Source organism: Thalassophryne amazonica, chromosome 9 (genome assembly GCF_902500255.1).
Source record: "Thalassophryne amazonica chromosome 9, fThaAma1.1, whole genome shotgun sequence".
Taxonomy (NCBI): Eukaryota; Metazoa; Chordata; class Actinopteri; order Batrachoidiformes; family Batrachoididae; genus Thalassophryne; species Thalassophryne amazonica.
This window is the reverse complement of record NC_047111.1, coordinates 99,111,292-99,137,588: the sequence shown is the minus strand read 5'-3', so window position 1 is coordinate 99,137,588 and position 26,297 is coordinate 99,111,292. Positions and strand designations below refer to the sequence as shown.

The 26,297-nt window shown below is 40.7% G+C and overlaps 1 protein-coding gene across 1 annotated transcript in view; it reads right to left on the bottom strand.

Annotated features, from left to right (window-relative positions):
* Positions 1-26,297, bottom strand: part of dlg2 (discs, large homolog 2 (Drosophila)) — a 658,820-nt gene that overhangs the window by 47,420 nt on the left and 585,103 nt on the right. The window contains exons 18-20 of the mRNA XM_034178851.1: positions 13,329-13,443; positions 12,218-12,394; positions 5,393-5,468 (exon numbers count right to left, since the gene is read on the bottom strand). Coding sequence (XP_034034742.1) covers positions 5,393-5,468; positions 12,218-12,394; positions 13,329-13,443 — 368 coding nt within the window. The remainder of the gene's footprint in view (positions 1-5,392; positions 5,469-12,217; positions 12,395-13,328; positions 13,444-26,297) is intronic.

Below are 26,297 nucleotides of genomic sequence, written 5' to 3'. Positions count from 1 at the left end.
GTTCGGAGTTTGGTAGGTGGAAAAGAAGCAGTACGACGCCAACAAAAACCAGCTCCCAGCCTCACTTCTTACAAATGGAGCCTAGTCTGTTTGAGTTTGTTTGTTTTTGTACAGAGGCGTCTGGTCGCACATTGTGCTCAGGTCTGCGAGAAAAAAAAAGCGCAAACTGCTTCGCTGAATAGTTTGGAGAAGGACGACTGTCTTAACGGGGACAAGGTGTGAGGATTTGGAAAAAAGTTTTCTGGATCGAGTCTTGGCTGTGGATATGACTGTTTGGCAGCTCTTCACCTCTTTCGGTGAGTTCCTCCTCTCTCTCTCTCACATGCACACGCACACACACATTTTTTTGAAAGGTGGTGTGAACATTGTAGTATGTAATGTTCTTTTGTCAGATGAGGAATTTTTCCATATTTTGAAAGAGTCTAAATTTGGTGATATTTTCTATTGTGTTAAGAGGGTGTCATTGTGATAATGATAATGGCAGTGCAGTACAGTATGGTGTACTATGTGTGTAATTTGTGTCAAATGGTGAAATGTTCTTTGCTCAAGAACTTGAGTGTTGTATTGTTTTTGATACTTTGATAAGTATAAATGAGGCCTAACATGAGGTCTGTTAGAAAAGTATTGGACCTTTTTATTTTTTGCAAAAACCTGATGGATTTGAATCACGTGTGCTTGCATGAGCCAACCTTGAACCTTCGTGTGCATGTGTGAGCTTTTTCACGCCTGTCGACTGCGTAATTCCTGGTAAGCAGCCTTTGTGTGGGACGTGTGTTGTGCGCTCAGCGGATTTTCATTTCAAGGAAAAAGACAGAACGACTGGAGCAGCGCTGCATCATATTTTGCCATAAACTGGGCGACAGCCAGGTGGAAACCCATTCGGATGATTCAGACGGCTTTCTGTGACGATCCTATGAGCATCACACAGATTAAGGAGTGGTACAACCGGTTTAAAGATGTCTGCACAACGGTGGAGAGCGAGCCACGCAATGGTGGAGAGCGAGCCGCGCTCCGGTCGGCCATCAACATGCTGAAATGACCAGATCATTTCCAAAGTGAACGCTATGGTGATGCGGGACAGTCGTGTGGCTGTCCGAGAAATTGCGGAAGAGGTGGACATCAGCACTTTTTTGGTACATTCCACTGTGACAGAAGATTTGGCCATGAAAAGAGTTGCAGCGAAATTCATGCCAAAGCTGACGGCAGCACAAAAGTATCGAAGTCTCACAGAACATGCTGTGACATGCCCAACCCCTTCCACAATTTCTCAGATAGTCACACGACTGAAAAGTCACAGAAAGCCGTCTGAATCTTCCGAATGTTTCCACCTGGCTGTCGCCCAGTTTCTGGCAAAATTTGATGCAGAGCTGCTCCAGTCGTTCCGTCTTTTTCCTTGAAAAGAAAATCCGCTGAGCGCACTGTACATGTCTCACACAAAGGCTGCTTACCAGAAAATGATGCAATCGACAGGCATGAAAAAGTTCACGCATGTGCACGAAGGTTCAAGGTTTGCTCATGCAAGCAGACATGATTCAAATCCATCAGGTTTTTGCAAAAAAAAAAAGGTCCGATACTTTTCTAACAGACCTTGTATAGCTGTAAAACTTTATGTAAAACTGCTGATTTTGAGAAGGACGTTAAATGATTATTGTGGAATTGTAGTAATATTCCGACTGCTCATTTGAATGCCTGTACTGGACAAGGCAAGGATATCTATTGGCACACTAGCCCCACCAAGATTTTTTTTTTCACACAGCCGCCACTGTGATCAACGTAGGTCAGTTATTTCTAACTCTGGCTTGTACTATTTTTATTTGCAGCCTTTAGTCAACTGATGATTTAAAATTGTATTTACAGATTCTACACTACATTCTGCTTCTATAGACTTGACAGATTATTTACTAAAACTCCAACAGAAACTGATTTGCAGTTTCAGTTCCAAGCAGTTGTAAAAACAAAAGTGACAATCTAATGGTTTTAATTCATTATCACATACATTGGAGAATCGAAAATCACTGCAATATATAATAGTTTTCATGCATAAAATTAATTCTGCCCACATGTGAGAATATGTAAAAATGAGATTAGCCCTACATTTTTACAACTGGTTCATCTTTTTAAAAACATTTTCTGTACAAGTAACATTCAACAGATTTTGCTTTAAACCATCTGTCATCAGTTCATGTTTTTACTTCTTTTACTACTACTGTTTTTACTACTACTTAAGTCATTTATTCACATCATTACTGGAATGTTTTTAGGGTTAGGGTTAAAAAAAAAAAAAAACTGAGAACAAAAAGTAAACATTCTACTAAAGAAATAAATAAATAAAATACCCAAACAATAAGTTACAAAAGTAATGAGACATATTTTAGTCAAAGAACAAAATGTTGAATTTGTACTCGTAATTATAACATTGTAGTGTGAAATTAACTCGCTCATTTTAATGAGGCAGAGAGGTTAAAATTTGAATTTAGCACATTAGAATTATGAATTGAGAAACTTAGAATTATGATGTTTATAGCCCATCATTTGAATTTTAGTTTTAATTTACTGTGGGTACTATTTATTGTGCTGCTCCTTATCAGTCCTACAACAGGCATGAATTGGCTTCCACACAAAAACAAGTGAATTGCCCATAAGGGCCGGGACACAACTGTAAAGATGGTTTTTGGTTGTTCTGCCCATCTTATTTTGGGCCAAAAGTGAACTTCTCAAATGAATAAACAGCTGAGACCTTGCTGCACATTTAGCCAGCTTTTGTCACCATCTAGCGGGATATGTGGCAATTTCAGGGCTTCTGATACATTTCCTACATGAAACCTAAAATTGACAACAAAAGACAGAGTGGAAGGACAGCAATTTTTTTGACAATCACAGCTTATAGTTTGTGAAAAACTTTACTGAACAAAGTTCAAAAATTTTATTTTCATGTTTTCTGGTTCCACCACCTTTATTCCAGTCATCCCAAATTGAATCAGATCTTTCCAGTCCAGGCTCAACTAATTCACACCTGTAACCCCCAAAATGCGAATCACCAGCAAATCCGTGAATTATCCGCAAAACCGTCACTTGCAAAATGTGATTACTGAAAAAATATCTCCCAAAACATGAACGCGGGGCTCAACAAACGTGAACACAGGTCTCGCAAAATGTGAATATCATTCATAATATGAGTCATTTTTTTCAGGTGTAATGTAGTTTACAGATTTCAGCTTACTGATCAATTACTGCAGGAAATCTTTATCGCAAACCCTATCACTGTAAAAATGTTTTGGGTTTTTTTTGTGGGTGGGGGTAGTCATTACTAAAGTACCTTGATTGAGGAGAGTAGCGTTAACTCAGAACATGCGCCATTTCGATTCCAACTGCATGAACCTTTTATGTTATCAAAATTTTTTAAAATGATTTAACCACATACAGCAACACATCCAGGTACAGATGCTGTCAAAATAAATATATATTATATATATTTTCTGATCCATTTATAATCAGCGTGCGCACTACAAAAAATTTTAGAATATGATGGCAGACGAAGGAGTAAAAGCATACCAAAGGATCTGATTACTTATACAACCCATCATCTTGGCTTTTATAGTTTTAATTAATTTATATCAAGTTGTAGAGATTTACTTTCAGTTTGAGTCAAGATCACGTTAGACATTTTGATATTGAGAAGGCTGATTTACTTTTTGTATTTGAACTGCCATAAAGAATTAAAATGCGTGAAATACCAAAGGGCTGAATACTTTTGCAAGCCACTGTATATACATATGTATGTATGAATGATATTCACGTTTTGTGAGACCTGCGTTCAGGTTTTGGTATATTTTTTCAGTATTTACGTTTTGCATTAACACTGCGGATAATTCATGATTTGCACCTGATTCCCATTTTGGGGTTAACACCCCCTCTACCCACCAAAAACCAAAACAAAACAAACAAACACAATAACAAAAAACATTTATCGGTTTTTGAGTAGTACTGCTAACAATCCAGAAGGGTAATCACAATTTAATTATATCCACTGAAATCTGTTCAAGTTTGCAAAAAAAAAATTGGTTAGTTCATTTTGAGTAGTTCTTTTTTTTCAGTAATTTGAAAAACCAACAATCAAGCAACAAATCTAAACATTCCTTGCAAAGTACTACTTGTAACATTGTGAAAAACCTTTACTTGATCACTTATGTCAACAACTAAAATAAAAAAAAATTAACCTATTTAAATACAATCAAAGGAAGTATATGTTGTACAAATGAGGTGCAGTTTGTTCCAGATGTGGACAGACACCCAGATATTTATTGAACTGCGTGAGAAGACTGTTGATGAAGGTATGCACTCTTGTTATTATGGTTTAGAAAGAACCTTAGGGTTTAGATGAAGTATCATGTCTGCATAACTCAATAATCAGGTGTAAAAAGGGGTTTTAAGATGAAACAAGATTTTTCCAACATCCCTTCCTTCTTAGTGATGCTCATCTGGAAGTATTACAGGATATAATGACATCTTGACGTGCCACATTTGCATCAGAGGCATTCAAAGCAAGGTGAGAAGAAAAAAAGAACAAAATCATGCTGTGAGAGAAACAAAATCAAGGTTCAGACCAAGAAATATTAAGCAAATCAAGCATGCAGTGACACAAAAGGTCAGACTTTAAGGGATGAGGTTCAGACTTCAGATAATGAATATTTTGTCCTCATCATTATGTGAAGCAATAAATGAGGGTCAGAAATAACCATGCTCAATGATAAGAAAACCTGAAGTCTGAGATGGTCATTTCTTCTCAACATCCATATGTAAAATACTATAATAAGCTCAAAGTTTGAAAATAAGCTGTAATAAATTGACACTGACTTGTATGCAAAGAGAAAGTACCAATTAACACATTTTAGTTCAAATTCACTGCATCTGAAAGTTTTACCATCAAAAGATCTAAAAGTTAATGAGAGGAAAGCATAGCCATATTAATTAAGACTGGATTAATTTGTCAGAAACCACCATAATTTAACGCCAAGTAAGAAGAAACTGTCCAACTGTCAGGACTTACAGTAATTTGGGGCTGTGGCTCACAGTTGTGACACCTTTGATAGAGGTGTGAATGAAAAAACATACAAATGATGACATGAATGGATGAGGTTTACTGAGTTGATGAAGAAAAAAAATAATCAGTTACAACTTCAGACTAACATGTGAATCTAAAGAAGTACACTGCAGTGGAAGGACACCAGATTTTAATTTGTTCACAGAGGAAGACACACAATGACGAAAGATCTGAAAGTGACCTTTGTCCGACATAGAAAATTTTCGCAGTCACTTCAGAGCCGCACTGATGAATCATTAAGGCTGTGGTCATTTAAACTGGTGCTTTGTGGTTCTCATAAAAAGCACTTACCCCTTTGGAATCAAACGACCCCGGCTTGGCATTGAATTTCACAGTCTTTAGACGCGCTCGCTCTTTCCGTTCCACCCTGCCAAGCAACAGGCACGTCTGTCACTATTAACCAGGAGCATGAAATCAGTCACAGTCACGCCGAGTTGAACAAATGGAACACTTTGTAACCAGGAAGCCAAGACAAACTTTTTACAAATCCTCTTGTTGAGGAAAGTTCAAAATAAAATTGGATTATGCATGTTGTGCGGGGTACTGCAAAAAAAATATTACAAATGTAAATATGAAGCAACACAAAAGCACGAGGTGATAATGCAACAGAACCGGAACGAGGTAAAACAAATGTATTCCAGGGTTCCAAAAGATATTGTGTGGTAAGACAAGTTATTACAAGGTCAGAAAAACTATTAGGAGGTAAGATAAAGGTATTCCAGCATACAAAAAGTTTTGTGAGGTAATATAAAGATATCACATTGTTACAGAAAGTAATGAGAGGTAACACACAAACTATAGTAAGGTAACACAAATTAACCCTGTATGGAAAAAAAAAAAAAAATCAACCTGGGTTAATGCAACATGAATTATGTACCGCAAAAGTATTGCAAGTTATTGCAAAAGTATTTGTAGGAAACCAAACATTTGGGAGGAAATGCAAAAGTATTGCAGAGCAGTGGTGGGCATAGCTAACTAAATCGTTAGCTTCGATAACAGCTAATCAGCTAACTGAGAAGTTATCTTTTATAAAGCTAAACCTATAAACCACCCCAAAATTTATCGGACGCGACAGCTAACCGATAGCCGATAACTTTCAGTATTGTCTCCGATACACTTACAACAACTTCTGTCTTTGTGCACCCTGCCCACTGCTGGAAGCTCCTGTTTACTACATATCTTGCAGCAGTGAAGCAGCTGAGAGCAGCTAAGCTCAACTCTACACACACAAAACAAGCCATTATTCCTTAACAGGATACAACCGTGCCACCGTGAGGCAGAGGTCTTGGAAAATAAAGCAGTTTTAACTTATGCTTTTGATTTAAAAATATATATATATAAAAATTACTCCATTAATATCAATTCTGTCATTTGTACAAAGTTAAAATACAACACATACAGTAGTGTTCAGAATAATAGTAATGCTATGTGACTAAAAAGTTTAATCCAGCTTTGAGTGTATTTCTTATTGTTACATGGGAAACAAGGTACCAGTAGATTCAGTAGATTCTCACAAATCCAACAAGACCAAGCATTCATGATATGCACACTCTTAAGGCTATGAAATTGGGCTATTAGTAAAAAAAAAAGAAAAAAAAAGTAGAAAAGGGGGTGTTCACAATAATAGTAGCATCTGCTGTTGACCCTACAAACTCAAAACTATTATGTTCAAACTGCTTTTTTAGCAATCCTGTGAATCACTAAACTAGTATTTAGTTGTATAACCACAGTTTCTCATGATTTCTTCACATCTGCGAGGCATTAATTTTGTTGGTTTGGAACCAAGATTTGCTTGTTTACTAGTGTGCTTGGGGTCATTGTCTTGTTGAAACACCCATTTCAAGGGCATGTCCTCTTCAGTATAAGGCAACATGACCTCTTCAAGTATTTTGACATAATCAAACTGATCCATGATACCTGGTATGCGATATATAGGCCCAACACCATAGTAGGAGAAACATGCCCATATCATGACGCTTGCACCACCATGCTTCACTGTCTTCACTGCGAACTGTGGCTTGAATTCAGAGTTTGGGGGTCATGTCACAAACTGTCTGCGGCCCTTGAACCCAAAAAGAACAATTTTAATCTCATCAGTCCACAAAATATTCCTCAATTTCTCTTTAGGCCAGCAAACTGTAACCTCTTCTGCACGTCTTTTATTTAACAGAGGGACATTGCGGGGGATTCTTGCAAATAAATTAGCTTCACACAGACGTCTTCTAACTGTCACAGCACTTACAGGTAACTCCAGACTGTCCCATTTTCCTCAAGCTTTCAAAGAGAAAAGCATGTTCAACAGGTGCTGGCTTCATCCTTAAATAGGGGACACCTGATTCACACCTGTTTGTTCCACAAAATTGACAAACTCACTGAATGTATGCCACACTACTATTATTGTGAACACCCCCTTTTCTACTTTTTTTTTTACTAATAGCCCAATTTCATAGCCTTAAGAGTGTGCATATCATGAATGCTTGGTCTTGTTGGATTTGTGAGAATTCTACTGAATCTACTGGTAACTTGTTTCCCATGTAACAGTAAAAAATATACTCAAAACCTGGATTAATGTTTTTGGTCACATAGCAAATAAATGGTAAATGGACTGCATTTATATAGCGCTTTTCCATCTGTATCAGACGTTCAAAGCGCTTCACAATAATGCCTCACATTCATCCCGATGTCAGGGTGCTGCCATACAAGGCGCTCACTACACACCGGGAGCAACTAGGGGATTAAGGACCTTGCCCAAGGGCCCTTAGTGATTTTCCAGTCAGGCACTACTATTATTCTGAACACTACTGTATCTTTTAATTTTAAATAATGCACTAATTCTGACAGACAGATGCCAAAGAGATTATGAGTAAATGAGCCTCCGCTAAAACTGATTGGTTGACTCATTCATTCTATGTAAAAACCAACACGTTAATGTGACGTGACGTGTGTTGGTATTTACATATAAATGTGCTTTTTTTTCAAAAAATAAGCCATTTTAATCATATGGAAAAAAAAAGCATTTGCAAAAGTCAAAAGTTGTGATTTTTCCACCGTCTGATATAACCAGGGTCAAAATGCATAGAACACTGCTATCTACTGGCGCCCAGACGCTCAGACCCTTACCCATAATCATTTGCGTACTAGTTTTTCTTGTTTGGGGTTTTTTTTTTTTTTTTGCACACCAGAGAGTTGCTGCTGTTTAAACAACAGAATCCACAACGACAATTATAAATTAACATTATACAACCAAAATGTACATTTTTATTTCTTTAGCTGCTGTAAGAGGCTGCAACAACTCTCAGTCGTGCACAGGATTATGGGATAGCTCAATACTTAGGGAGAATACTTCCATGAACACTACTGGCCAGTAGATGGTAGTAGAGACAGTGAAAACTTGCCAAAACAAATATTCCAAATTATCCGTGTGCTACGTGTAATCTGCGTGGAGAAGCAACCTGAGCTTCTTCTGGGATTTTTACATAAAACAAACAATAACAATGTCTATAAACCCAGAGAATATATTCTCATGAGAGTTTTTGGCACAATATACAAAGAGTTTAATGCTGTTGTCTGTATGGAGCCTGATCAGAGCGTCTCAGATGTATTTCTCCTGTTATGACTGTACTGAGATTACCCATAATGCACCAGGACAAAGCATGTCCACACTAAAACCTTCAAAATGAGTGCAATACTTTAAAACTAAAACATATACCTGATGTTTTCACTTTATAAAACTTCAGAAGTGACGTTAATTTAAATAACATGTCCGAAATTAGATTTGTTAAAATTTAGCCATAAGTTAAAACTGTATGCCTCTGGATGACTTGAGTGATATTGCAGACAAGTTAGTATGGTGTCAAGAGCAATTATCTTGTGACCAACATTTCTCTGAGTGCAGAGGATAGAGTGGTTTCTCCTGAAACCAGCTCTCTTCTGTTTACAGAGAAAAGGGCTGTTTATTTGCTACAAACATTTAACAGGTAAGTGCGAAAATCTTTGATATCAGACTTAAAGAATGTTTTTAACTGATAAAGATTTATTTACTTCACCTATAAAAACATGTTAGTGATCTAAAAATTATCGGACCAAAATTTATCGAAGGTAATTGGTCCGATGATGGTTTTCAAAGTTATCTGAAAAGCTAATCCGATAACGAAAACATTAGCTTCGATAATTAGCAGTTAGCGGATCCGCGGAACTGTGCCCACCACTGTTGCAGAGTCACACAAAAGCATTACAACATAACTTAAAAGCAGCACAGGAAAAAAAAGCATATTCATAATAAGAATTAACTAGTTAGTGGCAGGTAGTTGAAAGTATCACCAAACAGTTTACAACATCTTTATAACAAAAAATGGTGGAAGAACCTACCCCCCCCAACAAAGGTATGATAAAAAATGCAGAAATATTCAGTGTGCCAAAAAAATATGAGGGAGGAAAGAAAATAAAGAAAGAAAGAAAAGGGAAAAACGTCACCCCGACCAAAATCAGAAGCCTTCAAAATGTGTGTCTTAACCACAAACTGAACTAGCAACTCTTTGTTACTGTATTGAAATATGAAGGTCAAATTTTGGACAGGTTTCCAGCTTTATTTTTGTTTTTTGTTAAATAGAACCATGCTTGGGCAACACGGAGGCTTAGTGGTTAGCACTTTTGTGTCACAGCACGAAGGTCATGGGATCGATTCACACTTGTGGCCTTTCTGAGTGGAGTTTGCATGTTCTGCCCGTGTTTGTGCGGGTTCTCTCCGGGTGCTCCGGCTTCTTCCCACATCCAAAGACATACAGGTTAGGTGGATTGGAAACTTTAAATTGTCTGTAGGTGTGTGCGCGGGTGTGACTGTGTTTGTTTGTCTACAAGGTCTGTTAGAAAAGTAATGGACCTTTTTATTTTTTGCAAAAACTATATGGATTTCAATCATGTGTGATTGCATCATCCAAGCTTGAACCTTCGTGCACATGCGTGAGTTTTTTCACGCCTGTCAGTTGCATCATTCGCCTGTGAGCACGCCTTGTGGGAGGAGTGGTCCAGCCCCCTCGTCGGATTTTCATTGTCAGGAAATTGGCTGATCGACTGCCGCTTTGCTTCATCAAAATTTTTTCAGAAAGTGTGAGAGACATCCAAGTGGAAACCATTTGGAAAATTCAGATGGCTTTCGGTGAAGATCTTATGGGGATCACACAGATTAAGGACAGTTACAACTGGATTAAAGACGGCCCACAGCGGCTGAGGGTGCGCCGCGCACCGAGCGGCGATCGACAGGCTCAAAAGACCAGATCATTTCCAAAGTGAACGATTTGTTGATCTGAGATGTTGTGTGACTACCAGAGAAATGGCAAGACAGCTGGACATAGCACTTTTTCAGCACGTTCCACTGTTACAGGAGTTTCTGTAATGGAAAGAGGAGTGGAGAAATTTGCCACGGAGCCGCTCATGGCGTGGGACGAAAGCACCTCCGTGTTGGTCTCACAGGACAAGCCCTAACATGCCCAGCTCTTGCACCATTCGAAAGATTCAGACGGCTTTCGGTGGCTTTTCAGTCGTGTGACTATCCCAGAAATTGTGGATGAGCTGGACATGCCACATGTCCTGTGAGGCTTCATCACGGCGTTGCTTTTTGTTCTGTGCCCTGCGCCTCCGTCCCGACGCGGGAATTTCTCCGCACGTCTTTTCATGACAAAAAACTCCTGTAACTGGAATGTGCCGTTCATTTCCAAAGTAAACGCTTTGTTGATCCGGGACGTCGTCTGACTACCACAGAAATGGCAGAAGAATTTGACATCAACACTTTTTCAGCATGAAAAGACGCGCAGAGAATTTTGCGCGCCAGGACGGAGGGGCAGGGCACAGAACAAAAAGCAACACCGTGATGAAGCCTCACAGGACATGTTGTGGCATGTCCAGCTCGTCCACAATTTCTTGGATAGTCACACGACTGAAAAGCCACCGAAAGCCGTCTGAATCTTTCGAATGGTGCAAGAGCTGGGCATGTTAGGGCTTGTTCTGTGAGACCAACACGGAGGTGCTTTCGTCCCGTGCCATGAGCGGCTCCGTGGTGAATTTCTCCGCTCCTCTTTCCATTACAAAAACTCCTGTAACAGTGGAATGTGCCGAAAAAGTGCTATGTCCAGCTGTTTTGCCATTTCTCTGGTAGACGACGTCCCGGATCAACAAAGCATTCACTTTGGAAATGATCTGGTCGTTTGAGCCTGTCGATCGCCACTCGGTGCGCGGCATGCCATCTGCCGCTGTGGGCCGTCTTTAATCCAGTTGTAATTGTCCTTAATCTGTGTGATCCCCATAAGATCTTCACCGAAAGCCATCTGAATTTTCCAAATGGTTTCCACTTGGATGTCTCTCACGCTTTCTGAAAAAATTTTGATGAAGCAAAGCGGCAGTCGATCAGCCATTTTCCTGACAATGAAAATCCGACGAGGGGGCTGGACCACTCCTCCCACAAGGCGTGCTCACAGGCGAATGACGCAACCGACAGGCGTGAAAAAACTCACGCATGCGCACGAAGGTTCAAGCTTGGCTGATGCAATCACACATGATTCAAATCCATATAGTTTCGTATATGAGGCCCAGTGACAAACTGGCATCCTTTACAGGATGTACCCTGCTTCACGCTCTATTGTTGTGGAATTTCTGTAATGGTGTCAGCATTAAATGAGACAGGTGCTGAAGGAGGACTCAGGATTCAGACATAGCGATGCAGAGAGATTTATTTTTGGTCAAAGCAGAAACAGGTGCACCCGGACAAGTTCAAAGGTACTGCATGCAATGTACCCACTGAGCCTTCTGGTTTTCCACACTCAGAGAACTATGTTAAGGATCCCTACCATAATGAAAACAACAACATAAGATAAACATGGCCTTTGGCTACCCTGGGCCATGATTAGATGTTTAGTCGTGAATTTGAAGAAACAACGTATTATATCGACAAATACAAGCAAGCAAGGGATGACCCTGGCCAGTACACTCTGTCCTGCAGACATGAGCAAAACAGCAATTTTTCCTCCACACCTATGACTGCTGGGATAGGCTGCAGCCCCCCGCAACCCTTAATTGGAGTAAGCAGTTGAAGATGAGTGAGAAACATGCTTTTATCTTGCTCACCGTCTCTTGCTGGGGATGACGCCCATTTCTTCACTGTCTCCATGGGGGGTGACACGGCGGGCCTGCCACCACTCATCGTCCGAGGCGTTGATGACATGGAGGATGTCACCGTATCCGAAGCTCAGCCCTTGGCTGGGGAGGCCACTGTCCTTTGACCTCTCATAGTCAAACAGTGCCCTGTTACAGCAGTGGAAGACATCAGGCCAATCATATTTACATGTTTTGTTTTTTTACTTCTGTCTAAAAGCATTTCTACATTAATAAAAAGAAATAAGAAGCAAATCTTCAGCAAGTCATATACAGTCGTGAATGTTAGTCCTTGGGGATTCCAATAATAAGAAATGTTTTCTGTCACCATGTTGCAAACACAAACGGCAAACTTGAATGGGTTGTTGGTGTTCTTTAAATGAGACTTATTTTCTGCAGTATCTATGTTCATCTTAAGCCCCGGTCAAATGGCACCAATGAAGGACACCGAAGCCAAAACAAAACAAGAAATCTGGACTTACGTTGACTTTCGGAGATATCATTTAACCACCGTCCAGCTTCGTTTCTGTAGCTGGCACTTCGTCAGAATTTTCAAACTGCTGAAAAATGTGAACGAATCCTGATGAGAACCTCAATTCGTCTGTATTCCTTTTTGATTTCTGTCTTGACGGTTCCTCAACGCGTGCATACTTCCCGTACCGTCAAGAGCTCTGATTGTCATACAATTTTGTCCAACCTCCAGCCTCTCTCTCTCCAGCCTCTCAGTGTCTCTGGCTCCGACATGAGTGTGCACGCACACATTGTCAAGACAACACTGCTACAGACCTGTGGACAGCACAGACTCGCTGCAGAAATGATCACACTCTGGCGCTTCATTTAGATTTTGTTTTAAAGTGTCAAGGTCGCCGTTCACTTCATTTTTCTTTTGTTAGTTTCGGTTTCGTTTCTGTCTTTTATGCGCTCTGCACTCGCAGGCTTTTTGGTGATGGGAGAGGTCCAGGCTCATTCATCCACTTTTTCTCGATGATTTGTGACTTTGGGAGTTTTTCCTTCATTCAGCTAACGCCGTGTGCCGTGTGACCGGGCCATTAAAAAAATAACAAGAAAATCTTAACAGACCGACCTCACATAGAGTGTTCTCTTCTGATTGGTTCGCAGGGATCCTGATCCAGAGCTCATGCTGTGGTTCATCATCTGTTCCCGCAGGTCGTGGATTTTGGCCTCAAAGCGCCCGTACTCTGCACAACACAAGTGGACTGGATCAAGACTGACAAGCAGCTCATTGCACTCAGACTGCATTACATCATGGAAAACATGAAGCCACTCAAGTGAACGTTTGTGCTATTGTGAAGTCTAAACAATTTTTTTTCTGAACTTGCAATTTGTACTACTGTTGAACTTTTCTGAGCCTGAATCACCCATAGCCCACCCCCGTAACATGTAATCTACATACCTCTTTCCAAAATGCAACCGTTATGTATCACTGCTACATACATTATAAACTGTACTTCAAAATCAATATCAGATTATTTGTCGTATAAGCTCGTGTCCAACCATGTGTGAAAAAAAAATCATTGTTCCAGACAGACAGCGCCACATGCATCACAGAATATAACAATAAATAATAAGACATAAAGCAAACAACAAAAGTTAACAGAAATAAAATGGTAGTTCAAGTATACTACATAAAGTGACAGCATGGTGGTGTATAAAGTGACAAGATATAAAAAAGAGACTAATGTAAAAAAAAAAATAGCTTAATTCTCAAATAGGAACCAGTAGCAGTTACTGTATAGCCAATCACCACCACATTAAGTCACCAGCACATCACAGAAGTGTCTACAATGTTGTCATGGTGACTGGCAAAGTTCATCAAAGCACCGGTCATCAGGAACGTTTAAGCTTTAGATCAGATACAGATTTTTTATTGTCACCATAACAAGTACAACAAAAGGTAAGATGCAAGCCTTTCAGTGCAAATATAAACCTGAGTAAAACAGACTTGAAAGGTCTGGGAAAAAAAAGAAAAATAAAGATAAAAATTTAACAGAATGAAAAAGGTAGTATGAGAAAAGTATGTACAAAACTGTGGATATTTCAGCGGCAGTGGATATTGTACATAAACAAATATTGTATTCAATTTAAGTGTAGCATTGTGACCTGGCTATCTGGTTCCAGTGGCATTCATAGCTCTAACAGCGGTTGGGTAGAAACTGTTTTTCAATCTGTTCTACTTGTTTTAATAGCCCTGTACAGTCTGCCTGATGGCAGTACCTCTGACTGACAGTAGCCAGGGTGGGATCAGCCTGTTAGCATGGTGTTGGCTCTCCTGAGACAATAAGAGTCATTAAGGTCCCCCAGTGTGGGTAGAGGGTACCCAATGACCTTCTCTACCATTTTGGTAACCCTCTGGAGCTCTTTCCTGTTTGCCCCCATGCAGCTGGCACACCACGTACAGAGGCAGTATGTGAAGATGCTTTCCATGGTAGAGTGGCAAAAAGACACAAGCAATCTCTGGTTTGTGTCATTTTTCCTGAGGATTCTCAGAAAATGGAGTCTTTGCTGTGCCTTCTTTACCAAATGTGTGGTGTTCCTGTCCTAGGTCAGTTTGTCATCTATGTAGAAGCAGAAGCCCCCCCCCCCGTGGTGGGCACAGCTAACCAAAATGTTAGCTTTGATAACTGCAAATCTGCTAACTGAAAAGTTAACTTTTATAATGCTAAACTGATAAACCACTACAAAATATAGCAGAAGCTACAGCTAACCGCTAACTTGTAGTATTGACTCGGTACACTGTCAGCTACTGACAGGCCAGTTTTGAGTTTAAGCAATGCCGATACTTCTGAGTAGAATCAAAGGCAACCACAAACCCAACACAAACAACGAGTCAGAGCTTCTGTCTTTGTGCACCCTGGCCATATGTCATTCTTTTATTTGTAAAAAAAACAAAACAAAACAAAAAACAAGGCATTTGCAAAACTGAAAATTCTGTTTGCTAAGTGTGATTGAGCGCAAGAAATAGTAATTGTGTGATATTTGGAGCTATTCACACTGCTGTCCAGCAGATGGGAGTGTTCTATGCATTTTGACCCATCTACTGGATTAGCCCAACAACCAGTCTGAATTAGGCCAGATACTGGCCTCTCTCTCCTAGCCTGTGATTGGATGACGGCCGAGATGCTGACTTCAACCTCACTGTGGTGTGGCGTGAGCACTGCTCTCCTACTGGTAGTTTAGGAGTGGGAATTCCCACTAACTAAATTTAGTGGAAGGTAATTGGTCTGCTCATGGTTGTCGAAGTTACCTGAATAGCTAATCAACTAACAAAAAAAGTCAGCTTTGCTAATTGCTTAGGCACTGTGCTGCGGTGGTTTGAATCATATTTGTCTAATAGATTACAATTTGTTCATGTAAATGGGGAATCTTCTTCACAGACTAAAGTTAATTATGGAGTTCCACAAGGTTCTGTGCTAGGACCAATTTTATTCACTTTATATATGCTTCCCTTAGGCAGTATTATTAGACGGTATTGCTTAAATTTTCATTGTTACGCAGATGATACCCAGCTTTATCTATCCATGAAGCCAGACGACACACACCAATTAGCTAAACTGCAGGATTGTCTTACAGACATAAAGACATGGATGACCTCTAATTTCCTGCTTTTAAACTCAGATAAAACTGAAGTTATTGTACTTGGCCCCACAAATCTTAGAAACATGGTGTCTAACCAGATCCTTACTCTGGATGGCATTACCCTGACCTCTAGTAATACTGTGAGAAATCTTGGAGTCATTTTTGATCAGGATATGTCATTCAAAGCGCATATTAAACAAATATGTAGGACTGCTTTTTTGCATTTACGCAATATCTCTAAAATCAGAAAGGTCTTGTCTCAGAGTGATGCTGAAAAACTAATTCATGCATTTATTTCCTCTAGGCTGGACTATTGTAATTCATTATTATCAGGTTGCCCTAAAAGTTCCCTAAAAAGCCTTCAGTTAATTCAAAATGCTGCAGCTAGAGTGCTGACGGGGACTAGAAGGAGAGAGCATATCTCACCCATATTGGCCTCTCTTCATTGGCTTCCTGTTAATTCTAGAATAGAATTTAAAATTCTTCTTCTTACTTATAAGGTTTTGAATAATCAGGTCCCATCTTATCTTAGGGACCTCGTAGTACCATATCACCCCAATAGAGCGCTTCGCTCTCAGACTGCAGGCTTACTTGTAGTTCCTAGGGTTTGTAAGAGTAGAATGGGAGGCAGAGCCTTCAGCTTTCAGGCTCCTCTCCTGTGGAACCAGCTCCCAATTCAGATCAGGGAGACAGACACCCTCTCTACTTTTAAGATTAGGCTTAAAACTTTCCTTTTTGCTAAAGCTTATAGTTAGGGCTGGATCAGGTGACCCTGAACCATCCCTTAGTTATGCTGCTATAGACGTAGACTGCTGGGGGGTTCCCATGATGCACTGTTTCTTTCTCTTTTTGCTCTGTATGCACCACTCTGCATTTAATCATTAGTGATTGATCTCTGCTCCCCTCCACAGCATGTCTTTTTCCTGGTTCTCTCCCTCAGCCCCAACCAGTCCCAGCAGAAGACTGCCCCTCCCTGAGCCTGGTTCTGCTGGAGGTTTCTTCCTGTTAAAAGGGAGTTTTCCTTCCCACTGTAGCCAAGTGCTTGCTCACAGGGGGTCGTTTTGACCGTTGGGGTTTTACATCATTATTGTATGGCCTTGCCTTACAATATAAAGCGCCTTGGGGCAACTGTTTGTTGTGATTTGGCGCTATATAAAAAAAAAATTGATTGATTGATTGATTGAATTAGTGGTTAGCACGGAACTATGTCCACCACTGGTCCCCCCAATGATAATTGGCTGAATGTCTGCTTTGTTTCTCCTGAAGTCTATGATTAGCTCCTTTGTTTTGGATGTGTTCAGGAGCAGGTCATTTTCTCTACACCACACCATCAGGTGTTCCACCTCATCTCGGTAAGCGGACTCATCTCCTCCAGTGATGCAGCCTACCACTGTGGTGTCATCCACATACTTAATGAAGGTATTGCTGGTGTGGCTAGGGGTGCAGTCAGAGGTATGGAGGGTGAAGAGCAGCGGGCTCAGCATGCAGCCTTGAGAGGAACAAGTGCTGAGTGTGAAAGCTGTGGATACATGAGGGCCAATCCTGACTCTCTATGAGTGAATGTGTGAAGACTTAATTCAAAGGCATGTGGAATGAGGTAGACTGAGGTTCAGCAGTTCACAAGGCCTTCCCAATGGCATTGAATGCTGAACTACAATCCACAAACAGAATACGGGTGTAGTTACCCTGTTGCTCCAGGTGGGTTAGCGTGATGTGGAGGGTAGTGTTCATGGCATCATCTGTCGACCTGTTGACCTTGTAAGCAAATTGGTATGGGTCTGAAGTAGGGGATATGAATGACATGATGTGCCTTATAACCAGTTTTTTGAAACACTTCATCACTACTGGTGTGAATGCAACAGGCTGGTAGTCATTGAGACTGGTTATGGGGGATTTCTTGGGTAGGGAAACTATGGTGGAGGTCTTCAGGCATGATGGGACAGCAGACCGTGTTGAAGATTATGGTGAAAATCCTAGCAAGCTGGTCTGCAGTCTTTCAGCACCCATTGGCCATTGGGGCCAGTTGCTTTGTGTGGGTTGACATCCCTCAGTGTGCGCCTCACCTTGTGCACCCCCACCATGAAGTTGCTACCGGCCGCTGGCGGCGACGTGGCTGCTAACTCGAAGCAAGCAAAGAAGAGATTTAACTCTACTGCCAGCACGGTATCACCTTCAGCAGCTCTGATGCCAGGTTTGTAGTTGGTGAGGTGCTGGACTCCCATCCATGCCTGCCTGCTGTTGTTCTTAGCCGGGTGGTCATCGATTCTCCTTGGCCTTCCTGATGCCTCTCTTCAGGTTGGCGCGGGCTGTGCTGCAGAGAGTCCTATCAACAGCTTTGAAGGAATAGTTTCTCTCCTTCAGCAGCTGCTTTACCTCCCTGGTCATCCAGGGTTTTTGATTGGGGTAGACCCGGGTGTGTTTCTCCACTGTGACCGTGTCTACACAGTTCTTAATGTAACACAGTACAGTGTCTGTAAACACATCCAGGTCCTCATCCTTAAAGATATCCCAGTCAGTGCTGTTGAAGCAGTCCTGCAGCTGCTGAGAAGCACCGGCTGGTCATGGTTTTACCGTCATAAAGGTGGTAGGAGTGGATTTCCGGAGGGGGTATATGCAGGGATGAGTTGCAGAGCAGTAACCGCATTGGTTTGATTTACAGAACCATGAACTGCACTTCACTATGGACTTTCATGCCAAAACTCCCTGTCAGATCTCTGTTGGTCCAGAAAGGCGTACAGCTGATGCCACACACGCTCAGCTGCTGCACTGTGCCAAGGGATTCAACCATTTTCTAAGTTCGATGTTATTAGGCATTATATAGTGAATCTGCCTTTACATCTCATGAGTCAAAAACTACACAAAAAAAAAAACAAAGCCCCTCAAATTATTAGGTCACTCTTTACTTGAAGCTATCATCATAATCATGACATGACACTGTCATAACTGTTACATGACACAGTCATGAATGTGTCATAAACATTAAGCCAATGTCATGAAAGTTTATGACTGCTGTCATGAAGTGTCATTCAGTTTTCATCATGACAAGCTCACATTTTTTGGGTTATCTTGATTATGACAACTTGACATTCATCAAAGTGACATAACCAGAAGTTGTCTTTGTCATGACAACTTGATAATAAATTTGGCTTAGCCACAAATCTCAAGAGATGCCATCTGTACCTCAGGCAGAGAGAAAAAGAAGAATCAGTTGGCTGGAAAAAAACACACATAAGGTATAATTCATCAGGAGTAAATCAAAAGGAAAACAGATCACCGGCCTCTAACCCTAAGCTCCACCAGCAGACCCAGTATTTAGATGTTGCTAATAAGATGAAATTAAAAGGATAGAAAACACAGCCATAATTTCACTAATATCAAGCTGTCATAATAAGAACATTCCAAACAAATTTAATGTCAAGTTGTCATGGCAAAGACCATTTCTGGTCATGTCACTTTGATTAATGTCAAGTTGTCATAATAAGGACATCCCAACCAAATTTATTGTCAAGTTGTCATGACAAAGACAACTTCTGGTTATGTCACTTTGATGAATGTCAAGTTGTCATAATCAAGACAACCCAAAAAATGGCAACCTGTCATGACAAAAAACAAATGACACTTAATGACAGCAGTCATAAACGTTTACGACAATGACCTTTTACTTAGGTCTAGATCAGGGTGTGTTCTTTTTCCTCAAGATCATCTGTCTGCTTTGGGTCCATCAAAATGTTCTTTCTGGCGCCCGCCAACTTCATTCCTTCCCCCTTCTGCGGGGGCAGTGCAGTTTTTGCTGCAGCCCACGTCTCCCCCCAAGCTGTGGGCGGCGCCTCTCAGCGTTGCTGCATGGCCTTCACCCACTTGCCTCAATTCAGATAACGGACTTCTTCAAACTTAGAGCACATAAACAATGTCAAATGTTCATGTGTTGCCTTTAATTCTGATGTGTGCCATTATTACGGTTAACAAGTAATAATTGTGGACTAATTGCTGTGTGGGGTAACTGGAGTGTAAATGTAATTTCTCCACTGTGAGATCAATAAAGTATATCTAATCTACTCTAAAACATCTGAAACCAAACTTCTTCAAGTAGAGGACAATAACATACATTATACACCAAATCTTCATACAGTAATTGTAATTTAGAATTAACTAAAGACAAAACATGGTCCACAAATGTATTTCATATGTGTATTAACACCACAGGTGATCTATATAAATTAAAGAAGCAGTTCTCTCAGGATCCACTGTTATCCACCATCACAGGCATAAGAAATGCACCACACATTTTTTTTTAAAACACATTCAGCCATTGATGTCCATAATTTGAATCACTCTTTCAAAGCAAAAAAACAAAAAAAACAAATTGATTTCAGGATGTGAAAACACATCACTGTGCTGAAGTCACACTTTCCGCTGATAGTGCAGTTGCTATGATCCTGAATAGGCTGATTACTGGAGGCATGGCTCACTAATCTGTCAAAGACCACATCAACCAGTTAAGAGATATGACATGTTCCACCATGACACAATGTGTGGTGGACAAATAATGGCAAGTGAAATAGAGCAGACGTCATTCTGAACATCTCTCCCAGCCTTATTTAAGAAACCTGTAATTCTCTCCACACTGGCACATTCAGAATCACTCACTCACTCAAAGCTAACAGCAGGGTGGTGCCATGCTAAGATCACAATATTAATAAAGGACAATTTCTCATATACAGTGTGCTATAGAACATTTATGAAAAACACAGACTCTATTCAATATTGCCTGAAGATGTAAGTGGCGTATTGCGGCAAAATACCAAGTGCAATCCAATACGTTAAATGCAAAAACAAAACAACAGCTTCAATAGCAGAACTGTAACAATACATTTATCTTCCAATACGATACATACGAGTATCACGATACTAGGGTGCCGAGTCAATATGTATCGCAATACGCGAGGAACATATATGAAAGGATTACTATTTAATATTACAATATACTGTGTGTAATATAATGTGTAATATATGTAATATATTTGTTTACTTTTTGTAATACTAAACCACAAAGAAAAGGTAAGTACATGGACTTCTAAAGACTGTATATCTTAAATCATATAAAAAAAAATGCACATCACATTTCAAGGGTGTTTTTCCCCCCAAGAGAACCATACTGTATATTTGGTAATTAAATAATTAAAACACTTTTTTTTTAAGTAAGCAGCCTGCCTGCCAATGTAGCTTTTTAGAGTTGGGCAATGTTGATTTTATTGGAATATCATGATATGTGCCACACTGCATCATGCAGACAACTGCGGACTTGGACTATTAGTTCCCATGTTCACAGTGAAAACAGGGAGCTGTTTTGCACTCTGGACACTCTGAGCAGAGCAGCCAACTCCCTGCCTCGGACCACCACACGCCTTGACCTGCCAGTGGTTGTTCCATCTCAACCTTTAAACACATAAATAAACACTCGCCCTGTCCTTAATTTTTGTGCTCTATGGCTGCCACTCATTTCAGTAAATAATCCTCAGTCAGATTTAAAATCAAATTTATTAATTTCTGTAGTACCAACTCATGATGAAATCGCCTCAAGGTGCTTTACACAACACAATACCGAAAATAGAAAAAAAAAAAATTTAAAAACACAATAAAAAGAGAAAACATAAAAGAGCACAAGAATAAAAACACATAACACAATAAAACTAATGATAAAACAAGGAAACAAATGGGTTTTCAGTCTCGATTTAAAAGTCTCCACATTATCCGACTGCCGTATATGTGCCGGGAGATCATTCCACAGAGCTGGGGCACGGAAGGAAAAAGCTGTGACCGGCAGACTTTTCATTCACTCTGAGAACACACAAAAGTCCTGCACCCTGCAAGCGCAAGGCCCGAGCCAGTACGTAGGTGGTGCAAGTCCATGAACAATTTTAAAAGCCAATAACAGTACCTTAAAATCTGATCTTGTAGCGGCAGGAAGCCAGTGAAGGGATGCCAAAATGGGCGTAATATGGTCAAACTTTTGCCTCGTGTCAAAAGTCTGGCAACAGCATTGTGAACCAGTTGAAGACCCCTAATGTTGGACTGCGGCAAACCAGAAAATAGAGCATTAAAATAGTCCAATCTTGAAGAAAACAAATGCATGTATCAAAGTCTCAGCATCAGCCAAAGACAGGTTGGGACGAATCTTCGCTACATTTCACAAATGGAAGAAAGCAGTCTTGTAATGTCTCTAATGTGGAGGTCAAAAGACAACGTAGGACCAAAAACTTCCCCAAGATTCCTCACTTTGTCCATATGATGTATAACACACGAACCCAAGCTAAACGCGAGCTGGTCAAATTGATGCTTATTAAATTGATCCTTACTTTTTGCACTTCTGTGACCAGTTTCAAAGTGGCATTCATAGCAAACAGCTACGGAGACTTCCGAAAACAAAGTACTCATGACTCAGACAGGTGATAAAGCTATTACAAGCATCCCAGCGTGCGCTTCAATGCAATGTAGCTGATCACGTTAAGAACGGAGGCACGGAAATGCTCCTGCTCACGCTCAGAGTAAGAGGAGTACAATACATCAGCGATGACTAATTATTAGCACGTGTGTGTGGAGTGACTTACAATCACAAGTACTTTTATGTTGTCTTGCTAACTGGGACATGACAAAACGTGTGACATGTCCTTCAAGGTAATGTTCATAGTCTGTATTAAATAACTCACTAAATAAATGGCCTACCAATACGTAGACATGGATTCTAATCCTGCTTGTGCTTTCTGACTGTGTCCTTGGACAAGACATTTAATCTGCATTTTCTCCATTCAACCACCTGCAAATGGGCACTGGCCTTGGCTGGGGAAGTAACATGGGTCAGACTGGCATCCCATACAGGGGGAGTCACACAGTCGACTCTTACCTGCTTCATGTTGCAGAATCTGGATATAAGCATTAGCTCAAATGGGTCGCAGGGGCTACATAGGACCTACTTCTTCTACAGTGTTAGAGACATTATTCTTGCTATTTATGACCCATTATCAGTTATGCAACAGTGTCTCCAAGTGGCCTAAATTTGTATAAGCATTCAAATCACAGCGCAACTTATCAAAGGCAGGGAATCACTGTAGAGTCACTCTCTAGTCTAAATACAGATTAACCAAAAAATGCAATCATTTGACTGTATCCAAAATGTAAAATTCTTCACAGCTTTCCAATTTGTCGTCACGATGGTCAGTAATCAAAGTAACATTTCAATGTCCTTTATGCAAGTCTCATACGTCTTTTACTAGGTTTTGATTTCAACTTGATCAAAATCATTAATTTTCAGTAGATACATTTGCATAATGATGATTTGTTGAATTACAACGTGATTCTAATGAAAGCTGATTATAACAATACAAGCAGTCTCCCAGGCTGACCAGGCAACACTTTAGTTTCTGCTGCACTGACATATAAAGTAAGTCCCTTCGGCTGCTCCCTTGTTTTCGCTCGAGGTCAATAAATAAATTCGGCTGCACATGTGAGCAAAGAGTAATCATCGTCACAAAATACAATTCAAAATCTAATACCAGAACACAGCTCCATCTACGCTTAATACATCATCTCTCCTTTACTATTAACTTTCTGCCAATTTGTTCCTAAAACCACAATGACGTACCTGTCCCATTGTTGTCGTTGGTGTGCCTGTGACTGCTGACTCTTTATCCTCCTACAGTGCTCCTGTTCTGGACAACAGTGGATTTGTAACACTACACTGAGAACAGCACTAAGTAGAGAAATGCAAACACCTCTCTCCCCTGGCTGGTCCTAAGGAGTACAGGGGCGGGGACTAGAGGAAAGCGATGTCACCTCTCGTGTCTTCCTCTCTCATCATGCACAGACATTTGCATGACAAAACCACACACCTGAGCTCCACTGAAGAACTTTCTTGTTATTTCAGGGACTTGCATCGCATTCAATTGTGACTGGCATTTACGGACATCTCCTGTTCATCTGGTTGAATCCGAGATTGGTGTTTCTTTGAGACTTTGCACATGGCCCACCACTGGTACCCACTGGTACCTTGTTTCCCATGTAACAATAAGAAATATACTCAAAACCTGGATTAATCTTTTTAGTCACATAGCACTACTATTATTCTGAACACTACTGTACCTCACAGAGAATGAGCGACAGACAGTAACTCCTACTAAGAGCCACAATAGCTGTTGCTGCGCCCACACGGTCATTTTCAGTCCACTTTCTGTCAGCATTTTATACAGCAAGAAAAACTTGTCAATGTCAGAATTCAGAAATGAGGACAAACATAAGGCACCAATTTTGCACTCACAACATTCATGCATGATGAGCCCAAAGCAGGAAAATGCTAAATCTGCTAAATCTGTGAAACCATAACAGCTGTCAACTTCACAACAGTTTGAAATCAGATAATAAAATTAATCTCTAGAACTCAGTTTAACTGATATTAAGTTTACTGGTGGTGATTTTACAGATGATGATGTGATCTTTGCAGAATCGGTGGATACCCTGATTACAGCATTTGAGAAGATGAGTGAAGAACTGGAGAGTCTGAATTTGGCATTTTCATAGTTCAGGACTAAGACTGAGGGCTTCAATGACTTCCTGGACTCGGCCATCAGACATGTATCCACAGGTGGTTAAAGTGTCAGACTTGTAGAGAGATTCATTTAGTATCTCGGCAGTGACACACTTGTCTGTGGGTCCTTGGCTTTTGAGTTCAAGAGATACCTGGGAAATGTTGATGGAGTCATGATGCTGCTGGATGGAGGTGTTTGCCCATGTCAATACTTTTGCAAGAAAATGAAGCTCCAAGTATGTAGAGTCCTGGTGGTTCCTGTCTTACTATGTGAGGCTTGGATGCTAACCAGTCTAAAGCAATGTCTGGCTGTCTTTGGCAATTTATCTTTTTGCAGGTGCTTCTGGAATGATGTGGCTAACCATTACTTATAGATACGAAGATGAGGAGTATTACTTGCATTGTAAGGGAACGCCAGCTGCAACATTTTGGCCATGGGTGCATTGTGCTGGGTATGATCCAGCACAGTGGGGCCTCCGTGTTGACTACCCCAGTGAAGGCCAAGGAGATGCCTGGGTGGTTGCCATCCAGGACCCAAGAGAGTTCTATATTACTGTGGTGTTGCGGTGACATGCAGCACCAGTACATGTTCCCACACATGATGTCAATCTATCTGACCAGAAGAGCAACTGTTGGTTATGCCAGAAATATCCAACTGTTACACCTATGTGATATGTTTTGGTCAGTTGTGCATACAATGAAAGAAACTTGTGCATACAGTAATTTCAGCTTGAACACCAATTTGATATGTTATCAGTAATTTTGAGATGAGAGAGGAACAGTTTTTGAACAGTCTCGGTGTGAACAGGAGACTGGCGTTGTGTGTTCACTGCTCCTCTGGTTTTTCTCCAGTTTTCTCCTTTTTAACTTGGTTTTTAGTGGCTTGAGTGTAATTTTTTTCTTTGGGTATATACTTGGTGTGGTTCTTGGTGCTTCAGTGTGCATTTTTAAGCATTTTTGATTGTTTGATGCCTTTTTTGCACTGCATGATGCCACAAAAAAGCCAAACATCGACATTTTTCCTCTTGCCTCTGTGGTCTCTGAGCACTCATTTATTAGGTTTACATTGACGTTGCCGCATTTAGTGGAGCGAAAGCCTTGTCTACTTTTGCGGCGATGCATTAATCCCTCAATTATGACTGAACTCGAAGCTAGACTGCCTGAAATTTTGGCTTCAGGTTTGGAGAATGTTCAGTCAGTGGACAGTCTTGCGGATGGCTTGAATTCAGTGCTCAAGGCTACACTGGATAAGGTTGCACCTCCTCTTTTAAGGCCACGCCTTCCCAAGGCACAGTGGCATTGGTTCAATGTTTACTTGCGTGACCTTAGGCAGAAGGCTAGAGGTTTGGAACGGAAATGGCGTAGTTCCAAATTAGAGGTGTTCCACCTTGCATGGCATGATGCTATCTTAGATTACGAGGTTTATTAGAAAACTAACCGGCAGTTTTATACAAAAAAAAAAAAAAAAAAACTATATGGATTTGAATCACGTGCGATTACACCAGACATGCTTGAACCCTCCTGCGCATGCGTGAGTTTTTTCACGCGTGTCGGTAACGTCATTCGCCTGTGGGCAGGCTTTGAGTGAGCACTGGTCCTGCCCTCTCGGCTGAAATCCTTTGTCTGAGACGCTGCTGGAGATGGCGCGCGTTGCTTTATCAAAAGTTTTTCAGGAACGGTGAAGGATATCCGAGTGGACACTATTCGAGAAATTCAGCTGGTACTCGGTGAAAAGTTTAACGGCTGATGAGAGGTTGTGGAGTTTCTTTCGCTTTAAGGACAGCTCACAAAGCGGATCGGCGTGGCGCTGTCGGAGGTGGCGTCCGTCTGTTTCAAGCTGAAAACATCCTAATTTAAGGCTCTGTTCACCCAGGTCGT